The sequence below is a fragment of the Mytilus edulis genome, chromosome 13, assembly GCF_963676685.1.
Source record: "Mytilus edulis chromosome 13, xbMytEdul2.2, whole genome shotgun sequence".
In the NCBI taxonomy this organism is placed as follows: Eukaryota; Metazoa; Mollusca; class Bivalvia; order Mytilida; family Mytilidae; genus Mytilus; species Mytilus edulis.
Genome location: NC_092356.1, coordinates 2,637,737 through 2,660,958, shown reverse-complemented (window position 1 = coordinate 2,660,958; position 23,222 = coordinate 2,637,737). Strand labels below are relative to the sequence as shown.

The 23,222-nt window shown below is 32.7% G+C and overlaps 1 protein-coding gene across 1 annotated transcript; it reads left to right on the top strand.

Annotated features, from left to right (window-relative positions):
• Positions 1-526: 526 nt before the first annotated feature.
• On the top strand, positions 527-13,388 carry LOC139501214 (uncharacterized). Its single transcript, XM_071290209.1, has 2 exons — positions 527-621; positions 11,161-13,388. The coding sequence occupies exons 1-2, from the start codon at positions 615-617 to the stop codon at positions 13,110-13,112; spliced, it is 1,959 nt and encodes a 652-aa protein (XP_071146310.1). The 5' UTR covers positions 527-614; the 3' UTR covers positions 13,113-13,388.
• Positions 13,389-23,222: the final 9,834 nt, after the last annotated feature.

Genomic DNA, 23,222 nt, shown 5'->3' with positions numbered 1-23,222 from the left:
GGCACAACTTTTTGGAATTTTAGATCCTCAATGCTCTTCAACTTTGTACTTGTTTGGCTTTATAACGATTTTGAATTGAGCGTCACTGATGAGTCTTATGTAGACGAAACGCGCGTCTGGCGTACTAATTTATAATCCTGGGACTTTTGATAACTATTAAGGCATTTCAGTCTTTAATATACTATTAATAATTATGAACTGCTGCCTATGTTACAAATTATTGCATAACTTAAATATCAACAGTAACATAAATAAATAACAGTAGTATACCGCTGCCCGAAGTTCATAAATCGATTGAGAAAAGCAAATCCGGGTTACAAACTAGAACTGAGGGAAACACGTCAACTATAAGAGGAGAACAATGACATAAACCCGATCTATAATCCTGATCTGTAAACATGATCTATATACAACCTAATTCATCCCGTGTGTACACATTTTTTATTGATATGTTAGTTTGTCACAATGTGTAATGTACCTGAGTTTTTAAATTCAAATTACAAGATAGTTTTGTCTACATACAGGTGTTATCAGTTGGTTCAAGTTAAATATAGACGAAAGTTGGTATAACGGAAATACACATTTCATATAAAATCCTATAACAGGCTGAAAGGATGGCAGGTAAACAATCTAACTTTAATTTATATCAACAAATTTAAACATAAAGGGAAAATGAAGTAACGGTCTGCTGTCTATGTAAAACATACATATATTAAGGTTTAATATGAAGATAAACAAACACACTAATATCTAATGTGTCACGTGTGTATCACATTTTGTTTATTTTTATCTTAGTTTTCCTTTTCATCATATTGATATACCTGGGTTTTTAAATTCAAATTACAAAGTATTGCGTAGGTGCTATAACTATGATGGAATTCAAATGAAAACGAAAGTTGATATTACGGGAAAACATATTTCATATCAAATCCTATAACAAGCTGAAAGAATGGCAGGTAAACGATTTAACATTAATAAGCATAGACAATCTTATTTATAATGTGATAGAATAGTAACTAACTGCTTTTTTTCAAAAATGTAAATCGTGCCGTGTTGTATGTACATGTACATGTCTTTTAAATTGGAAACGAAAGCAAATATTACGAAAATTCACGGTTCAGCCACAAATGTATATAACAGACTAAGAGGATAAAAGGTAAACAATTTAGATTTATTTCATATTATCTTTAGGTTCTTTTATCACAAAACCACGAATAAATTTATACACATAAACAATCTCGAATACATCATTATCACAACCCGTCATTTCCATTCTCAATTTTATCTTTCTTTGATTGTGATATCAGCTAATAGAGAATTTTAAGTTTTTGACGTTTTTAAACGTAACAAACCTTAACATTTCAAAAATATGTAATTGTTATCTCCCTTTTACCATTTAACTGCTGAATTAAACAAAAATCGTATACTTTGACGTACGTACTACACCTTAACTTGGTCGTTGTAAAATTGTATTTGTCTCCCTTTCTCCGTTTAGTTCAAATTTATTTAATATAGCGTATTCCACGAGCGAGGCTCAGAGTATACATTTGTCTTATACAAAAAGACCAATTTTTGTTCGCATGGGCCACAGGTATATACTTTGAAAATTTCTGGCTGGAATACTAGAATAATGATAATTTGCGGGCGAGAATTTAAAGGACGTCGAATAATTATTTTTAATGCACTTCTTATGGGAAAATTGAAAATGGGGGGGGGGGGGGGGGGGGGGGATCACTGAGGCTCTCAATATATACAGTTACAAATGTTTCATGTTTTCGTGCAAGACGTGTTTCTGTGGTCAACCAAATTGTTAACATGGCGTTCAAAGAGTATACGGGAAGATGAGTTTTTTTTAACATATATATTCTAAAAAGGATAACTTTTATCAAAGATAAAGGACCTTGTACAAGTTCAGTAAATTAGGTGAATATATACATAAAGGTTGCAATGTTTTTCTAATATTTGGGCATATTAAAATACCATGATCATCTGATCATCAGATCATTCTGGGAGTTATATTTTTGATTGCCTTTAAAATGAGTAAGGGCTTAACTTTTTTTTGTCTTATTGATAACCCAGCTTTTCTCTTTTTCAATGAATGATCTGTGTCGTGTGTGCCATAACCTATCAAGAAAAGTAGTTTGAAAGCTTGGCCAGCTAAAGGACGCCTCCGTATGGGGGAGTTTCTCGCTGTATTGAAGACCAATTGATGACATTCGGCTGTTGTCTGCTCTATGGTTGGGTCGTTTTCTTTTTGGCACATTTTCCATTTCCATTCTCAATTTTGTTTTCCTTTGAAAGTTCATTATGTTTAGAATTCCTTGAAGGATGTAGGTTCAAGAGTGCCAACAGGAGTGCTGCTACGAACAGACAGACCGACGGACAGACAGATATATTGAAGGTATCATTGTGTTAATATTACCCCTCGAAGCAACGCTGGGGACAGGTAATTACTTTGAAAAAAGAAGGCTGTCTCTTAAAGAGAAAATTCGGCGTTTCGACAAAAAAAATCCAAGCCGACATGTAGATTATCAAATACAAGATAGGGTATTCTGCAGAATGGGTTATAATATTTCTAACATTTAAGTCATCGAAGCATGGCTTTATTTTAAGATTGTTGGACCCTTTTACCACGATCAGCGCATAAACTTTAGAAATTGACTGTCACATGGCATTGTTGTACAAGCTAAGCTGTCAATCAAACCGATACATTACCATGACAGGTGAACCATGCCGAGTAAGGTTTTTGGAAATAGTAATCTTTATATTTTTTTTTCTGTTGCATTGCCTTAAATATTGGAACTAAGTTATGCATAAGTGACAGTCAAAGCTGCAAAAAGCAGCATATTTGAATTGTTTAAAATTTCTGTTGTTTTAATTCGGGTAGCTATCAGACTAGTCTTTATGCATGATTATTTTATTAGTTGTTAGAAGCCTCGAACTAGCCGTCAGTACTCTTAGATCTGTTCTTGGTGTCTTTTTGTTGTTGGGATGTACAAGTACCCGGCCACATCCACTTGCATTTGTTTCCATCTGATGAGTTTATATTTTTTCAAGTGATTTTTATAGTTCGTTCTTAAGTTGTACTGTTATACCATTGTCCCAGGTTAGGGGAGGCTTGGGATCCCGCTAATTTAAATTGTTTAACCCCTCCTCATTATGTATGTATGTACGCGTACGGTGCCTGTTCTGAGCCAGGAGCCTGTAATTCAGTGGTTGTTTATGTGTTTCATATTTGTTTTTCGTTCATTTTATATTATATAAATAAGACCGTAAGTTTTCGTGTTAAGATTGCTTTACATTTTCATTTCGGGGCCTTTTATAGCTGACTATGCGGTATGGGCTTTGCTCATTTTTGAAGGCTACATACAGTGACCTATAGTTGTTAATGTCTGTGTCATTTGGGTGTTTTGTGGAGAGTTGTGTCATTTGCAATCATACCACATCTTCTTTTTCATAAATCTGCTTCATGATCATACAGACTACAAGAAACTTGGATATATAACAAAATCGTGGTTCTATGGCGGTAGATAAGTAAAAGGGGCGGATCCAGAAATTTCAAAAAGAGGGGTTCCAGAATTAAAATGAAAAAAAAACAGTTTTCTCCTTTTCTGTAATCTTCCCGTAATCTTTCGAATTTTCCGAAGAAAAAATTATCCAATCACAGACCCGCACCCCTGGTACAGCCACTGAGTAAATTATTTGTAACTTTGTATCTGTTGTACATATAAAGCTTGGATGGTCTGCATGTAGGCAAACTACCTAGTATGACATACGATATTTGACTTTATTCTGTTCAACTGAAATTGATGCGCAGAATTCCATGATCCTGACCTTTGCCATTTTTAGGCTTTAAGTTTATTTTATTTTCTGAGTCATATTTTTTGTTATAGATAATGCATATCATTAATGTTCAGTATATATTTTTCTCGATGTATCTAACAATTATTGTGTTTCAAGTCATATAATCATGACACAAAGTTTTAAGTTATTTAACTTGTTTATTCTAAATTAAACTTGATGCATTTTCGTAGTGACGACTTAAAACTTGCCACTAATTATTAATAATCAGACTGAAACGACCAAATCGAACTAAACATTTAGATTTTTCAGTTTATACAGTTCAATTTTTAGATCACAGTCCTTGCTGTTATGTATATCAGTTGGGTCTGTTTAAGTCTCACTCACCTACACGAGTTGGTATAAAAAAAGGAAAAGGACCCGTCCTTACTTAATTAACCACGTAATTAAGGAGGTAATTTAAAAAATGGACAAAAAAGGTTTTTAAATATTGACAACTTTATCTTTTAAGAACGAAATTTAAACAAATCTTGCATGACTATTCTGCAACCGTAGGAACTTCAACATCTTGTTCTTCATCAGGATCATTTATAAATCCAGCCCAAGTCAAAACACATGACTCAACTTCACACGACGTTTAACCTTTACACTTGTCAACATGTCGACCTTTGCATTTATCGAATTTTAAACATGCCGACCTGTCAACTTGTCGACCTTAACACTTGTCAACGTTGTGGACCTTTTTAGAGTCAACCTGTCAACCTTTCTAGTGTCAACCTGTCGGCCTATTACTTTGTCAACTTATGAACTGTAACTTATAAACCGATTTACTTCCTAAGTTAAACCGATTTACTCCTCCGATTTCCCGATGGAACTACAGTATCGCTTATCTAACATGACCTGACATTATGAGGTATAGTCAGATAGTTGAACAGCTTTCTGCACAGTTCGAAGCACACCTATGAATTTTGTATAGTGAGGTCGATAATTCCCTCAGTCCCGAGAAAACGGAAGACGGATAAAAAAGAATGGAAAATATTGACTTTCAAAAACAGAGAATTCCAAAAAAAAATTGTGGTAAACCTTTTTTCTGTAAATGTGTTATATTCCTACTTTTGTACACATTTTACTTTCGTTCAGCTAAATGCATGTCCATGTATTTGATAAGGAAGCAACCCTTTTATTTTTAGAGGAGGGGGTAGACGGATAAATTTGTTTTATTTCTAACATTTGTAAAGAAATTTAGATTGAGCATATTTTGTCATTGCTTGTCTGCGTGATTCCAAACAACATGTTTTGCAGCCATTTTTGATTTTGTTAATCGATCATTTAATTTATCTTCTTTTTAAATTCACAGCACGACCCCCTCCCAAATATCGAATGGTCCTTGCTTCGTACATGAATGTTGTTTAGAATTAAAAGAATTTTATCCGACTGAAATTTGACATTCTAAAACTGGCGAAGGGAGACAACCACAAAATAATTTATGTCTTATAAGTCCGTATAATTGTAAGCCTAACTCACTTGCGTTTACGTACGTAAGTTTCGTTCGAAACGTAAAATTCTTTATTAAGACATATCCCCAAACTAAAAATTATCAACATACCGATTGCAACTGGTGTAATATGTTCTACTTACCCTGAGATAAACCAAGTTCTGGAATGGTTCATGTCATTTTTTCTGTTTTTATCTTGAGGTAGTTCGAAAAATACCCCAATTGCAATGTTTCTTGCCATTTATAACCGAATTACAAAGTTAAAAGTATATTGCGTAGTGGGTATTTTTAGTACGTCAGTAAACTGTAGGCTTACGAGACTGTAGGTAAGCAACAACCTTAATTTGTATATCCTTCAGTTTGTTAAATGAGTACGAGCAAAGATCATTTTAAATTATTCTGTTTTCACATTGAAAATGCAATTTTAATGAAATCGCAGCAACATAGCTGAAAAATGACTTGTTTATATTGAAAACAAAAAATCATAGATTAACAGGTTATTTTGAGATAGATAACGATGAAGGAAATTTTCAACGACCTTGACTGTCTATACAGTTCTTGCAAGGGCTACTTGCGAATTTTTTTTTTATTGGGGTTGAAAATAGCATTATACAATAAGGTCTAGGGTTTTACCTAAATCTGCAATTTTGAAAACTGTCAATTTTTTTACAAACAATAAAATTGAGAATAGAAATGGGGAATGTATCAAAGAGACAACAACCCGACCACAAAGAAGACAACAGCAGAAGGTCATCAACAGGTCTTCAATGCAGCGAGAAATTCCCGCACCCGGAGGCGCCCTTCAGCTGGCCCCTAAACAAATATATATACAAGTTCAGAGATAATGAACGCCATACTTAACTCCAAATTGTACACAAGAAACTGAAATTAAAAAAAATACAAGACTAACAAAGGCCAGAGGCTCCTGACTAGGGACAGGCGCAAAAATGCGGCGGGGTTAAACATGTTTATGAGATCTCAACCCTCCCCCTATACCTCTAGCCAATGCAGAAAAGTAAACGCATAACAATACGCACATTAAAATTCAGTTCAAGAGAAGTCCGAGTCTTATGTCAGAAGATGTAAGCAAAGAAAATAAGCAAAATGACAATAATACATAAATAACATCAGATTACTAGCAGTTAACTGACATACCAGCTCCAGACTTCAATTAAACTGATTGGAAGAGTATGTCTTCATCATATGAATACCAGGCACAATCCTTCCCGTGAGGGGTTTAGTATTATACCATCATAACATAAATGAGAAGAACATAACCCGTGTCATGCCAACAACTGGTTTTTAAATAACTGTGTTTAGTTCCGATGCAAAGACCCTATAAGTGAATCAATATTAACGCCAAAATATGCAATCTTTAATGACCTGACAACAGTATCGTAACTATATCTCTTCTTAATAAGTCTATTTAAAGGTTTTGCAAGCTTCTGGGGAGAATATTGACATTTTTGTGCTTTATAAAGAATATTTCCATAAAATATTGGATGTGAAATACCTGAACGTAAAAGAAGTCTGCATGTTGAGCTATATTTACGAATGATGTCCTTATACCAATGATAAAATTTAGTAAATGTTTTGACTAGTTTGTGATATCGAAACTCCTGGTTTAATATTTTTTTAGTAATACATAAATTTCTCTCTTTAAAATCTAAAACATTGTTACATACACGAGCGAATCGTACAAGTTGAGATATATAAACACCGTAAGATGGTGACAAGGGAACGTCACCATCTAAAAATGGATAATTAACGACAGGACATGTAGGAAGTGAGAAATCATCTCTTTTATCATAAATTTTAGTAAGCTTTCCGTTAATGATATAGACATCAAGATCGAGGAAAGGGCAGTGTTCATTGTTAGTATTTGAAGTAAGTTCAACAGAATAAATTTCTTTAGTATACATACTGAAGTTGTCATTATTGAGAGCCAAAATATCATCCAAATATCTAAAAGTACTATTAAATTTGTGTATCAGATGTTGTTTCGAAGGGTCTTTGCTGATTTTTGTCATCAATTGTAACTCAGAGCAATACAAAAACAGATCCACAATCAGTGGTGCACAGTTAGTCCCCATTGGAACTCCGATAACCTGGCGATATACGGAATCTCCAAAGCGAACAAACATGTTATCTAGTAAAAATTCAAGTTCAGATATAGTATCAAAGCATGTCCAATTGATATAGTTTTTTGGTTTATTGCTACTAAAAAATGACCTACTAGAGTTTGAATATATATATTCACATTCTGACTTTTTAAATGCCCATTTAATTAGGTGTATGAATTTTTTCTTAATGAGAATGTGAGGCAGTGTGGTATATAGGGTAGAAAAAATAAAACTTTGAACAGATTCAACATCACCAATATAAGCATGCACTTTATCAAGTACTTCCAACGAGTTTTAGACACTCAAAAAGTAATTAATTTCACTTTTTTCGAAGGCCTTATTTGCACAATTCATCATGAGGTTTTCTATTGTACCAAGTGTACTGGTAAGAAGAATAGATAATTTAGTAGTGGAACAATGGCTTGAAGACGAAATAAATCTATATTTGTAAGGTGTTTTATGTAGCTTCGGAAGCCATTACATAGTTGGGACTTTCATTGTTTTTGGTTCTGCTTGTACAGCGGTAGCTTAAAGTTGATAGATATAGGAAGATGTGGTGTGAGTGCCAATGAGACAACTCTGCATCCAAATAACAGTTTAAAAAAAGGTAAACCATTATAGGTCAATGTACGGCCTTCAACACGGAGCATTGGCTCACATCGAACAACAAGCTATAAAGGGCCCCAAAATTACTAGTGTAAAACAATTCAAACGGAAAAACCAACGGTCTAATCTATATAAAAAACGAGAAATGTTTGTTACAGATGTTGTTTTCTGAAAATGAAGTCAGTTGGAATGTTGGTGAATTTGTGATTTCCTTTTGTAGAACCTCAATGTAAAATTTACGTCAAACAATTATAATATTAATAGCAGCTTTATCGGCCGGGACAAAAACAAATTCCTTGGCTAGTTCTTTAAGTTTATGTTTGATACGCGAAATAAGTTTATTGTGGTTATTGTTAAGAGTAAAATATTTTTTGAAATGTTGAATACGTATATCAACTATGTTCATTACTAAACAAAAAAAAGAGTCCAAAGATTTTTTGTCAGCTTTTTCCCGTTTTATCCATTTCAAACAGTAAGTTCTGGGTGAGTCGTGGATGATATTACGACACTCATTCCAATTAATAATTGACGGGGGACGGTATTAGGTCCTTTACTGAGGAATGATTTTAACTCTCGGTCTTGAACGTATATTAACATCTTTAAAAAATTGGCTATTATTAAACACAAATTTTCGAATAGATTTCTTGTAAAACAAATGAGAGGGAACTCAGTATTATCAAAATATTCAGGAATTTGTTCTACAATAGAATGATCGTTTAAAATACAGGCTATATTTACAAAATCAAAACCTTTATTAACATACCTTATTTTAATAAAATGTTTTTATGATCTTCAGGGCGATCAATTTTGAGAAACAGTTTAGAGTAACAATATGCCATTATAATTTGAACGATTTCATACGTAGGAATGCTATATGAAATTGTGTTGCAATCCTCTAAAATTTTATTTAACCTGTTAATCGGTAATGAACAGACCTTTGTTAACAGATAATGTCTGCCGTTGTTTTTTGAAATAGAAATTAGGTCCGAAATATTGGTATGGTTAGTCCGAAATTTTCTTTATTTGAAATTTAGTCTACACAGCTACTTTTGCATGGATACTATTTCTGTACTAAAAATATGTAGTACTGAAAATTTACTTTTAATATTCAGTACTATTTTGTTACTTTAAAATTATTGTAATATTTAGGTACCTGTATTTTACAGTACTTAATTTGTACTTGAAATTTATGTACTATAGAATTTTGGTTAACACCGTTACATTCTCAGTATTTGGAAAGTTTTTTCTATTTCAAATCTCTTAAAATTATGATTTTCAAACATGGAATATTGTATTATTTTTACACCAAAATATTTAGTACAAACTGAGTACTGTAAAATACAAGTACCTAAATGTTACAATAATTTTAAAGTAAATAGTACTAAATATTAAAAGTAAATTTCCAGTACTACATCTTTTTAGTACAGAAATAGTACCTATGCAAAAGTAGCTGTGTACGATCATGAGAACAGTTTTTTCGAACAGTTTTAGAAACTATATACCAAATGTTAACAGAATCGGTTCCTTATATATTGCCAATTCCAATGATATTATCATTAAGACCGAGAGGGTAGACTGTCGGTAAAAAATTTTAATCCAATTTAATTCAATTATTTTTCGTGATCGTACAAACTTTGAATGAGATTCACCAGGCTGCTTATTTACTATTTCCAGAGGATGAACTACTAAATATTTCGTGTTGTTTTTTCTTTAGTTTTCTATGTTGTGTTAACTATTGTTTTTCTGTTTGTCATTTTCATTTTTAGCCATGGCGTTGTCAGTTTGTTTTAGATTCATGAGTTTGACTGTCTCTTTGGTATCTTTCGTCCCTCTGTTAATAGGATGATTGTGCTTCTAATCATCATCTATCGTCTAGTTTCACATGTTTTACCTACGTACCGAATACCGCATCCCGGTTTGTTTCATGTGAGTAAATATATCATACTGTTTGTTTTTCAAGTTATATCAGTTTCAAATTTTAAAGAAAATGTGTGACCATTAAACGCAGACTTTAGCGTATTGTTGATGGAAAGACGGGGACATGTAAGTAATATTTTGGCATGACACTTATCGATAGAAGGGTAACCACAATTTTTATTGTTAAAAATGTTAGCGATGGTACTTTTAGATAAGCGATTTTGAAGATTGAGACGTGTAGATACCTTTTGAACGAGTTTAGTATTTAACAGTTTTCCATTTCTAAGATTCATATTTGTTTTTTGTTTGTGAATTATATCAGAAAGGAGCAAAGACTGGCGTCCAGAATATGAACCAGCATACAATGAATTAAATTATGTAAAAATGATAAATCTGTTCGGCTAAAGATGGTTCGGCTAAAAATGTCAAACGCTATCCGTATTAATTACCCGAAAAAGATAGGGTATATCAGGTATATCAGGATAGCGACTGACGTCTGACTAAATAGTAGAATGGGGCTGAATATTGAAGTACTACTTTTAGAAAAATATCCATAAAATAACGAACTAGAGAAGTTCTCGCTCGGACACACACTCCATAATCTAGTATACCATAAGAGCATAAACCTGAATCACGAGGAGGCACTATAAGTAATCGATGCATTGTTAAGACTGTTTTAAAAAAAAATACCAGATCCCTGGGATTTTATTTAACAATAAAAAACTATCCAACCAATATATTCAGGGAGAGATTACTCTAATAGAAAATATATTTAAATTAATTCAAACTAAATAGGAAAATTTTGAGCGACTGTTACAGTTTTAGTATGAAAAATAGTACGGTCACTCATACTTTAATAGGCGTTTTGTAGAAACAAATCTATATTATGGAAGAGTTTGAAGGAAGTACGTTTTTCCCAACGTTACGTTTAATTTGTGTCTCTTATTTCTTTGTTTTGATTTGTAAGTCTACTTATGTATTTAAAAGCTTTTTCCTGGAGCAAATGCATTTATTTTGAACTTTACTTTACTAATAAGTGTAATATAACACATCATCTGAATATTCAAATCTTGTTTGATTTAAGTTGAATGTTCAAACAAATATACATTGAAGAACAAAACTGTCAGCAAAATTAGCGGAGGCATCATAAATGTACAGTTTTGGATATATACCTTGAACAATGTTCTTACCATGTTTGTTTTAATTTTCTAATTACAGATATTATAACACCAAACATATCACTAGCTCTATATAACTATCTATGTCACAACATCGTAGGAACAGAAGATCATGTTAAAACAATCAGATTAATGAACACGATGAGAGATAATTTGTCAAGTAACATGTCATTTACAGGGATAACAAGTGGAAGCTTTGGAGAAGGACTTCAAATGCGAGGAAGTGATTTAGATATAATGCAAGTAGAAAAATCTATTAAGGTGAATGCGGATAAACAACCCGACTTTAATCCAAGTATTACTTATCTGTCCATGGATACAGACGATGTTAAACCTGGTTTTACTCAATTAAGGCTAGAATATAGCAGAAGTCAGTATGATTTGGAATGCTGTGAAGAACATAATGGTAAAATTTATTTTTCGAGTGCATTATGGAAAGGAAATTTGTTATTGGTTGGGGATGATAAAGGCGAAACAATTCATGGACCGTGTATAACTGATAAAACAGGAGATTTAGATTTGGCCTATTCTTTACATTGTAAAACGTGGATATCTTCTGCTGTAAATTGGATAACAAGATCAAGTAGCTCATGGCCGAGTCATAACGTTAAACAAAGTATTATAAAACACGGGGTACTTTTTGTACCGATCGGAGTTCACGGATCACCAAAAGAAGATCTAGAATGGCGAATATCTTTTTCAGTGGCTGAAAAACTTCTAATTAATACATTTACTCACACCCAATTAATGTGCTATGCTCTCTTAAAAATAATTTTGAAAGATGTTGTAGCAAATGATTCTGAATGTAAAGATTTACTCTGTTCATATTTCCTTAAAACAATTATTTTCTGGATATCTGAAGAACTACCATCATCTGTATGGAAGCCTAATAATCTTATTCATTGTTTTATGCGATGTTTAAATAGGTTAGTTTATTGTGTCGAGCATTCAGTTTGTTCACATTACTTCATTCCAGAAAACAACCTGTTCGAGAACAAAATAGAGGGCCGTGCTCGTGATGTACTTTTAAACAAATTAAACACGTTACACAGCTATGGTTGGCGATGCATTTTATTTTCAGATCAAATATCTAACTTTGATGTAGCGATGTGGAATTTTCCAAGTGAACCATTTGCATTATATGTAAATGACGTGAAGAAAATAGTGCAATCCAGTATTTTGTATTGGGCAAATTTTTTCTTAAAAAATTATTCTGAGTTAGATATATTCAACACAGGATTATTACACAACATACGGTGTTATCAATTTTCACTAAAGCAATTATATGCATACTACATATCACAGAGGTGCAGAAGTCAAGCTCAGCGTTTACCACTTGATGGTGCAATTATCAATAATAAATACCAATACAAACAGTACAAATCCTGTTTAAGTACTCTGCTAACAAATGTCTATCATGACGCTGTTTCTGGATGGCTGATGATAGCTTCACTTTTTTACAAAACAAAGCAATACAAGAAAGCTTTACACATTATTAGGTATTCTATATCGAAATGTACTTCCGATAAACTGTTTTTGGGATTGACTCTGTCACATATCCATTACCAGTCACTTAAACTGCTGTCATTCAACAAGACGAGTGTGGCTTGTCTTCTGAAAATACTATTCGTAGATCTTATACAATTAACAGAGAATTCAACGTTGACACCAGAAGAACTTTTAATGGAGGGATGTAATAACGAATATTATATTCCATCCACAGCGTATGCTTATTTCCTTAGTGTTCTTTGTCATTATCACCTCAATGATGTTAGACAGTGTCAGGATTCTATTCAAGGTTTAAAACTTGTTATAGGAGAAAGATATTTGATGGTTGATGCAGATGTGAGGGGTACAGCGGAGGCCTACACTTTATTGGGAATTGCTTTACAATTATTTGGCGACAAGGAATCCGCGAGACAAGCTTTCTTACAGTCTTTAGAAATCAACCCAGATGAATCGAACAATTCTGCCGCAATGCGACTTTTGTAATATTGTGAAGATGAACACATAATTTTCGAGTGCATTATATAAAAAAAATATATATTCTTGTTTGGAAATGATATGCGCATGAAAATTCAAAGACCTTGTTTGGAAATATCCTCGGATGAATTGACAATTCTGCCGCAAAGAGACTTTTGTAATGATGTGAAGACGATAATGATAAATACTATTGTTCGAATGCATTATATACAAAAAAAATAATATTCTTGTTTGTAAATGATATGCGCATGACAATTCATAGACCGTGTATAACTGACGACAAAAGAAATTTTGATTTGTCTGCTCTCTGCATTGTAAAACGTAGATATGTCCTTCAGTATATTGGATAACACGATCAAATAACTCATGGCCAAGTCATAGTGTCAAACAAAGTATAGTAAAACACGATCAAATAACTCATGGCCAAGTCATAATGTCAAACAAAGTATAGTAAAACACGATCAAATAACTCATGGCCAAGTCATAATGTCAAACAAAGTATAGTAAAACACGATCAAATAACTCATGGCCAAGTCATAATGTCAAACAAAGTATAGTAAAACACGGGGTACTTTCTGTACCGAATGCTAGAGCTCGTCACTTTCGTACTTTACGAAAGGGTTTTCGGATTGACGAAAGTATTTCAAATAAATTTCGTCACTGAAATTTTAAAAGTGTAAAAATATTTTCGCATTAAAAAAGTATAAATATACCTGTCTTCATGTTTTTGACAAGTTTATGACCCCAGGTAATTAACAGTTTCAACAGGTGTTACAAGTTGTGATTACAACTAATCCGATTATCAACATCAGATGGGTCACTAATCCGTTGATTATTAATAAACCTCATAATTGACCATCATAATTATTATTCCAGAAAAATCAGTCAGTTGGAATTTCAACAACCAGGAGTATACTATAGCTTTCGTCATTTGATCGAAATTGTTACCCGGGACAGTTCGCATTTGAATTTCAATATTTCTCAAACGATCACAATTTGAAGTTCGTTTGTCGTAGATTCTTTATTCGAATGGATTTGCGTCATAATTGATATAAATTGCCATCAAAAACTTTCGACAATTTCCATTTAAAATAAAGAAATTTATTCAAACGTTTTTAGAGAAGTCTTCACGAGTTAAACAGGTACTTCCTGTACTGAGTGCTACGCATGCGCGAAAGTATGTATGACTTTTTATAAAGTCTGATTAAAATTGTAAAATACGAAATCATTTAAAATCCATTAAACGAGAGATACAAAGATATATCTCTTACTAAAAGAACTTAAACCGAACAATGATAATTTCCTGATAAATCCGGACTCGTTTCGATTTTATGAACCACGTGTCATTTCCCGTTTTCGTCTCTTTTTAAAACCGAAAATAGTAAATGTGATCTATTCTTGATTTGTTTATTACCTCCTTTCAGTCGTTATACTCGTTCCAAAAAGGATTGCATACAGTTCCAACTTATTAGAAATGATTTTCAAATATTGGTTTAAACGTTTTATAAGAATACAGATTATGCAGTGATATAATCATTGCAAGTTAATTTCTGTTGTTATTCCTTGAATCCAACTTTTGTTAATCAGGAATGTCCTCTGGAACAAACTGAACAGAAATTGTGAACTAAGTTTCCACATCGCATGTCCTCCCCCCTTTTTGGGAAAAAAATTGGTTGCTTATATCAATAATATCAATAATCAATGTATATGAGGGTTTTGATGGGGTTAAATGATTAAGAAATAATACCCTTTAAAATGAAGATTAGAGAATAACGGGCAAAAAAAAATGAAGATTAGAGAAAAAAGGGGTAAAATTCTTGAAAATTAGAGAAAAAAGGGGTGAAAATTAAATGTTTACAGATAACATCCCCCACCAATCCAGACCCTCTGAAATAGGGAATCACTGAAACGTGACTGGAGCGGGCCCCCTCTTAGGCAGTCAGTGGGCCCCAACTTATGAAAATTTCTGAATTCGCCACTTGGACAATACAATCAATTCATACATTATTGATTGCCAATCATGCCTAAGTCCTTTCAAATCTGACAAAGTCAAAGATGAGGCTAGTAATATATATCCTTGGTCCCTTGCTGTTACACAAAACAAAGGTTGATTTTCATAGCGCGCAAAAGTGACTAAAGCTCTCAAAATCCTAGCTTAAACCCTAAAAAAAAACACTCGATGGAGTTAACGGATCGCCTAAACAAGGTTAAGAATGGCGAATATCTGTTTCAGGGGCTGAGAAATTTCTAATTAATACATTTACTCACTCTCAACTACTTTCTTATTCTCTCTTAAAAATTATTTTAAAAGATGTTATAGAAAATTTCTCTGAATGTTATGATTTACTATGTTCTTTTTTCCTGAAAACAATTATTTTCTGGATATCTGAAGAACTAACACTAGCTCTATGGACGCCTGATAATCTTATAACTTGTTTTATGCGATGTTTCAGCAGGTTAAAAATCCAAATTAGACTATTTACCGGATGATTTGTTATCACATAAACAACACGACGTGTGCCACATGTGGAGCAGGATCTGCTTACACTTCCGGGGCACCACCCCTATTTTTGGTGGGGTTCGTGTTGTTTACTATTTAGTTTTCTATGTTTTGTCATGTGTACTACTGTTTGTCTGTTTGTCTTTTTTTCATTTTTAGCCTTGGCGTTGTCGGTTTGTTTTAGATTTATGAGTTTGACTGTCCCTTTGGTATCTTTCGTCCCTCTTTTATAACCACTTGGTCGATGTCTCTGCTGGTGGACATTTTGTCCCCGAGGACATCATCCGCCCAGTAGCAAAACTACAATTGCATAAATTTACGAAGATCAAACAGGAAACTGGCTCGGACGTCGCCCAGTATAAAAAGGTCCGAAACAGACGTCATCATGGACAAGGTGTCGTCTGATACGGCAGGTGTCCCCTCATCACCACATGACAAATATCTCAAACATGACTCATTCAGGTCATCGTCCTGGTGACAATAGCAATATTACACATTTACAGCCATGCTCAGTTCTCCTTAAAGACATTTTGATTTTTGATGACACAGTACAACACTGTCGCATCTCGAAATGTGAGACCAAAGGCTGCAAAACTTGTGCAATTTTAATTACAGATGCTGAATTCACTAGCAATTTGACCAAGAAGTCATATTTTACCAGACGTTACGGTGATCTGAATTGTAAATCAATAAATGTCGTCTACGTATTAGAGTGCAATCTTTGCGGATTGGTATACGTCGGTGAAAATTGAAAATGATTGTATACGATTTACCGGAGATTCAACATTAATACCAGATGAACTTTTAATGGAGGGATGGAATTTTATATGTCCGTTTCCTCCCACAGCATATGCTTGATGGTCTACAACTTGTTACAGAAGAAAAGTATTTGATACCAAATTGAAATGCATGGGAGGCCTTCGCTTTATTGGAAATTGCTATACAATTATTCAGCGACAAGAAAATCCATGCGGAAAGAATTGCATCGGTCTGTTGAAATTTTTCAAATGCATTGCGCAAATTTGCTGCAAAGAGACTTTTATTATTGAATTGAATATTTGTGCATTCTGTTGAACTTAAATTTGTGCATTTTTGTACCTATAAGTTAAAATAAAAGTTATTAGAACTATGTTGGTGATAAAGGAGATGAAAAATGGAGCATACGAAAGTCATATTGAGATGCGTAGATCGCTTATGATATACAATATAACTTGCAACCTACATGTCATTGCTGCTGTAGAATGAAAATAAATAGCTCATTGTTAAACATTGGTTGATTTTTGAGTTATTACTGGGTGCTATTATCACATGTCTTGATCTGTGTAAGAAACAAATTTCTCATCAATACTGAAATATCTGGTCTGTGTATTACGATATTTTTCAACTCTCAATAGTTAAATTTTAATTATGTATTTCAGGAGCTTTTCTTAACTTAAATTCAAATATTTTGAACTTAGTTTTACCAATATTTTTGATTTATCACATAATTTGCATATTCGAATTTCGTTTGATTTAAGTAAAATGTACAAAGAATATATATTGTGAGGAACTTACAATCCTTTTAAAATGTACAGTGTTTGTATACATGTATATGTTATGTGCAATGTTCTGACAATGTTCAGGGATGATTCCAGGTATTTTCAAATGGGTCATTTGAACATCAAATTGGGAATTTTTATTCTAATTTGGGAATTTTTTAAGCATAAAATCTAAGACGAAATAACATTATTTTCCTGTAAAAAAGGGAAAATGTATATTTATTAAGTTTGACCTGTACACTGATGTGCATGTACGTTGTAACATTTTGAATAATTCTGGATGGGCTACTGTTATTACATGAATATCATTGAACATGATGCACTAGTCTATCATCTTAGCTATAGTTACCTAGGCCTATTACAAAAACATATATTTCTGCTAACATAAACCACTGAAAAAAATCATCCATCGGGTATTTTTTCAACAATAGGTCATCTCTATAAATTTACCTTGATTCAAATGGATTTCAAATTGAACTGGTCAATTGTCGAATTCAGAAAAGCAATTACAAAATTTCATATACTTAATTGATAAGATATTTAAAGCATTGAACCAGTGTTCTTTAAAATTATTTGGATCATCTTCAAAACTTTTGAAATTGTTCCATAATGATGACATCGTATTTCATGAATGATCTATCATCAACATTATTTTCAAAAAACGCTCAAACTTTTGTCTTTTGAGGAAAAAAATTCTTTTACAAAACAAGTTTTCATCATATTATAATAACCGGCTCTGCTGGGCGATCTGCTTTTAGGAGATCGGCGCCCAATAAACTGTATCCATCAATATATCAAAATTTGAATTTGCTCTCTGCCGAGGTCTGCTTTGACACCCATTTTTATCAACCTGCTGGGCAATCTGCTTTTACAAGATCTAATACTCCCATAACATATTAATCAATTGAATTCGGCTGCTAAAATTGTGTGCCACATGTTGACATAATTAAGGTAGCACAATACAAAGATATTTTTACTTCCAATCACTTACCTTTAAAATGCTGTAACTTTCTTATGAATGCATACAAAATAATAAAAGAGGTATATATAGATAGATAAAAGATTAAACTTTTAAATGAATGCAATATTTTTATTATGCAATCATTATGTAATCAATTATTATGTAATTAGTTGCAAAATCTTGGTCAGTTCACTTGAATGAATTTAGCTCTTTCATCTCTTTAACTATACAGAAAATTTTAACGAAATCTTAATCAACACATCATGGGCTTCAAAAGGGTGCCTCAAATTGTCCCTATGGTATTTCATTCTCTCATAAATCTCTAACGAGTGTGAACATCCTAACCACATAAAAGAAGATCATGTTTAATTAGGTGTAAAATTTGTTCTATACATTCTATCTGAAATCTGAGACACCCTTTTGTAGATAATGGTCATAGGAACAACATAAAATAAAATCAATCCTCTAAGAATAGCTATTAGGAAGCTAATTTCAATTGAAAGTGGAAATTTGAGGAATTTCTTTTTAGACACAGTTAACATTTTAATTGGTTACATAATTGTTGCATCATACTAACATTGCATTTATTTAAAAGAGAAATCTGTTAGCTATCCATAACTACCACTTTTATAAATTTTACAAGCATTATCAAGAAAGTTACAGCATTTTAAAACTTGGGAGTTGGAGTTAAAAAATCTTTGTATTGTGCTACCTTAAATCGTTGTTAATAAAATGCGATCGTAAACAACATTCTTATCCGGATTTTAAAACGTTTTGACAACAAACTATGAAAAATTATAGTTGCCTTAATCGGTGACAGAAACTTTTGCGGAAATATCGATTTTTATTTTATTTTATTGAATTGGGAATTCATTTTCATGTACATTTTTTTGGGGCCGTTGGCCGATTTAAGGGCCGCTAAGCAGCCCTAAACTATATAGTGGATTCATCCCTGATGTTTGTTTAACTTTTATAATTGCACTGTAACCGGCGCGCTAGAGCATGGGTTCGAATCCCGACGAGGGAAGAAAAAAAAAATTACAGATCAAACATTGTTAGGTTGATGTTTCGACAAGTTGTATACAGAATGTACACATCCATGTATCACCATCATTGCTGGTGATCCGATAGATAAATCTGTTGTAGAGTTGTCACTGGTTCAGACGTACTTATAAATATAATTATTTTCTGTGACTGTATCTTGCATTAATTTGTAGGATCCTTTACTATAGATAATTGAGCTGATCTGTAACAATAACATCTTCATGTCTTATATATCATGTACTGTATTACGACGCTAGATTAAAACTGACGAGAAAAGGTAACACATGGCCCGGAAAGATTTATTATTGTGAAGTCAAGGTGGTCGTGTGGTCTAGCACACCGGATACAGTGCAGGCGAGTTGGTGTCACGATATTGCAGTAGCATGGATTCGAATTCCCGCGATGGAAGAACAACAAAATTGCTTTTTTTTGGGGGGGGGGGGACTGCTATCCATGCAGTTGTAACATCTCAAATGTCACCATCTTTGAAAACTTAGAGTAGTGCCAGTACACATCGCAAAACACTTTTTAGCATATCTTTGTAGTCTTTGCGCCGTATTTGAAAATTTTAAAATTGTACCAGCGTCTGTGATATTCGCTTGAATTGGATAAACTTAAAGATTTTGATAGTGTTTTAATTTGAACATATTGACATGAATTATTTTAAATCGTGATATTACCGAAGAAGAATATATGTTATCCGAATATCTAATATTTGTTCATTCTAAAGTTATTTTTATGGTGATGTGTACCCTTTTAGACTTAATATTTATTATATTTCATGTATTTTGTGGTATACTTTATCACAATTATTTAATCTATCGCCCCGTAAGATTTATCGTCGAAAAAAATATTCTCATGAATTTGACAGTGTAATTAATCCTACATTTTATTGCATTTAAAACATTTCTGTGTCATAAACATATGTCTTAGGTACAATGTATTTCAAAACACGATTATTTTTTATTTACGATTTCTATAGAATATTTTGTAATCTTGAGGTTTCATGTTGACTAAATAAAGGCAACAGTAGTATACCGCTGTTCAAAACTCATAAATCCATGGACAAAAAAAAACAAAAATCGGGGTAACAAAATAAAACTGAGGGAAACGCATTAAATATAAGAGGAGAACAACGACACAACATTAAAATGTAACACACACAGAAACGGACTTAGCATTAGACAAAATCCTATGAGAATAACAAATATAACATCAAACTCAAATACATGAATTTTGGATAGATAAGTACCGTGACACGTCTTATAGTAATGTGAATTCACACTCAATAATAAGAGAAAACAAACGACACAACGGAAACACAACGTTAAAATGTAACACACCCACAGAATCGAACTATAATATAACAATGGTCATATTCCTGACTTGATACAGGAATTTTTAAAGGAAAAAATGGTGGGTTGATTCTGGTTTTGTGGCATGCCAAACCTCCCTCTTTTATGGCCATATGAAATATAATATTGAAATGTATGCCAAGTATTTCTTTATTTGAAACAAAGATAAATTCTGCAAATTTTTTTGAAAAGTGCAAATTTAAAAAAGACAAATAGGGGAAAATCAATGGTGGTATTAAATCTAATATGGGAAGCTGAACATGCACCTTTGACTTTGTGAGTAATCTCATGTGTTAAAATTTCTTGCTATTTAAGTGAAATACTACCGAAAAAAAATAATTTTATGAGTGAATTGAGTCTCCAATAAAATTTGGGAAAATCAGTTTCTTGGTCTGTTAAATTAATTTTAGACATGTTAAAGAAACCGACGTTATGATAAGAATAATTGTGTCAGATAAAGGGGTTTTGAACCGTCTGAGTGAATCTTTAAAAATCGTGTCACAAAATGGGGATGTATCAGGCAGTCGGTTTCTATTTCATGTAATTGCCCATATTCATGGTTACCTTCCGTCAAACAAGTATCACCTTAGTAGCATATCAACAGTAAACTTTAGATAGGACATTTACCGTTGTATATATATTTAATTATTTTGATAATTGCTTGAGTGGCTCCGTTTTTGAATACTATATATATATTTAGATATTTAAATGTTTAATGAAAGGAGAATATTACTAAATTTTGTGGTTATGTACTCAAAAATAAGGATATTAAAAGTAAAAGATTTACAATTGATTTGAAAAATGGTGATACTACAACGTGTATTCTTTATTTGTGTTAACTGTATTCTTTTTTTATTTGTTTATTCAAGACATTGTGATATTACAATACGTGTGAAAGAATTACGATGTGACTGCAGTTCAAGGAATGTAACATTCATACCGGCAGAATGTCCATCAAACACAACAGATTTACTTCTGATGAAAAATAACCTTAATAGTCTAGGTAAGAAAATATTTACTAGATATACACAGCTGAGATATCTGGATATAAGCAGCTGTAACATAAGTGCAATAGATAAATCAGCTTTTGAAAAATCGACACTTTTAACCGAACTCAATTTATTCGATAATTCAATGAAAACGTTTCAAGGGAATATATTTGCACCACTAGATGACCTACAAGTACTTCATATATCACATGACTTGTTGTCAACGTATCCAAGAGAGGCGTGGTCGGATGTTTTCAATTTAACCAAGGTGTTTACTTATGGTGGACCGTCAAATGGATCATTTGCGGAGATATTTTCTGTCATGAAAAATCTTCATTATTTCCATTGCGATTATGAAGGTTATGTTATACATAACTATACATTTGATTCATTTAAAAGGACGCCATTAAAGTATTTATGTATCAATGGCGGTATACGGGAAATAGAAATCGATACTTTTGCACCGTTAGAAGTACTTTCTAGTCTTAGTACGCTAGGTCAAAGATTCTCGAAACTATCAAATACTTTACAAGCTTTACTTGTGTTTGAAAATCGACAGATGGATGAATTGGATTTGAGCGATAATTTCAAAAGTTACGGCGAATACGTTATTTCTGCTGATCTATTTGCATATATCGGTAACATATGCGTAAAAAGATTATCTTTAAGAGACAACAATATCAGGCTTATAGATGCATCCGACTTCCAGAAAATGAAATACAGAAACTGTCTTGAGACTTTAGACTTAAGTAAGAATAAATTTGATTTTCACCAGGAATATATCTTTCTTTATTTCAATTTCCTTAAACAAAAACAAAAGAGTGATAGTTCTAGACAAACGAGAGACCATGGTCTTAAAACTGATAAGTAAAAAGATTACTCAATAAGACTTCCTCTCTCGAATTCTTACACGCCTCCTTTATAATTGGTCATGATTTTGGCATGATCAACAGTATAACATTCAAGGGTATCACACGATCGAAAATCATTGATTTGACATACACATCATTTGCGGACTGCAACTATACATTTAATGGACTTCAGAACGTGGTAATACTTAATGTTTCACATTTCAAATGCGGACTTTTAAATCCCAACCTTCTGAAATCTGCCGTCAATTTGGAACAGTTAATAAGTTCTTCACTAAGTGTTGGTCTTAAAGAGGATCACCAAAGTAAATTCCTTGACGGACTGAAACATTTGCAGTATATAGACTTTTCAAGAAATGCATTCGAAGACCAATTCAGAACTTCAACATTTAAAAGTCAATTAGACAGTTTACAATGTTTGATACTTGAAGAACATTTTTTCACAAGTATTCCATTAAATCTAGAAGACTTGAACATTCTTAGTTTCCTTAACAACAAAATAGCGTATTTAACAACTAAAGAAACTGACGCGATTGAAGTGTTATTTGAAAAATCAAATAGAACAATGACAGTCTTATTAGAGGGCAACCCTCTTGTTTGTACTTGTGCTTCATTAGATTTTGTAGACTGGTTATTTACTACTAAAGTGAAACTTGACAGCAATGGTAGTTATTCGTGTGTCGGAAGCGATGGAAATATTACAACAAATGTTGTATACAATCAATTGCAAATTATGAGAATAAGATGTATTACGACAGTATGGTTAATTTTTTCTGCAACTTTATTCGGTGTACTTCTATTATTTATCCTACTTGGATATCGCTACAAATTGCACCTACAATACTTTTGTTTATTTATCGGAA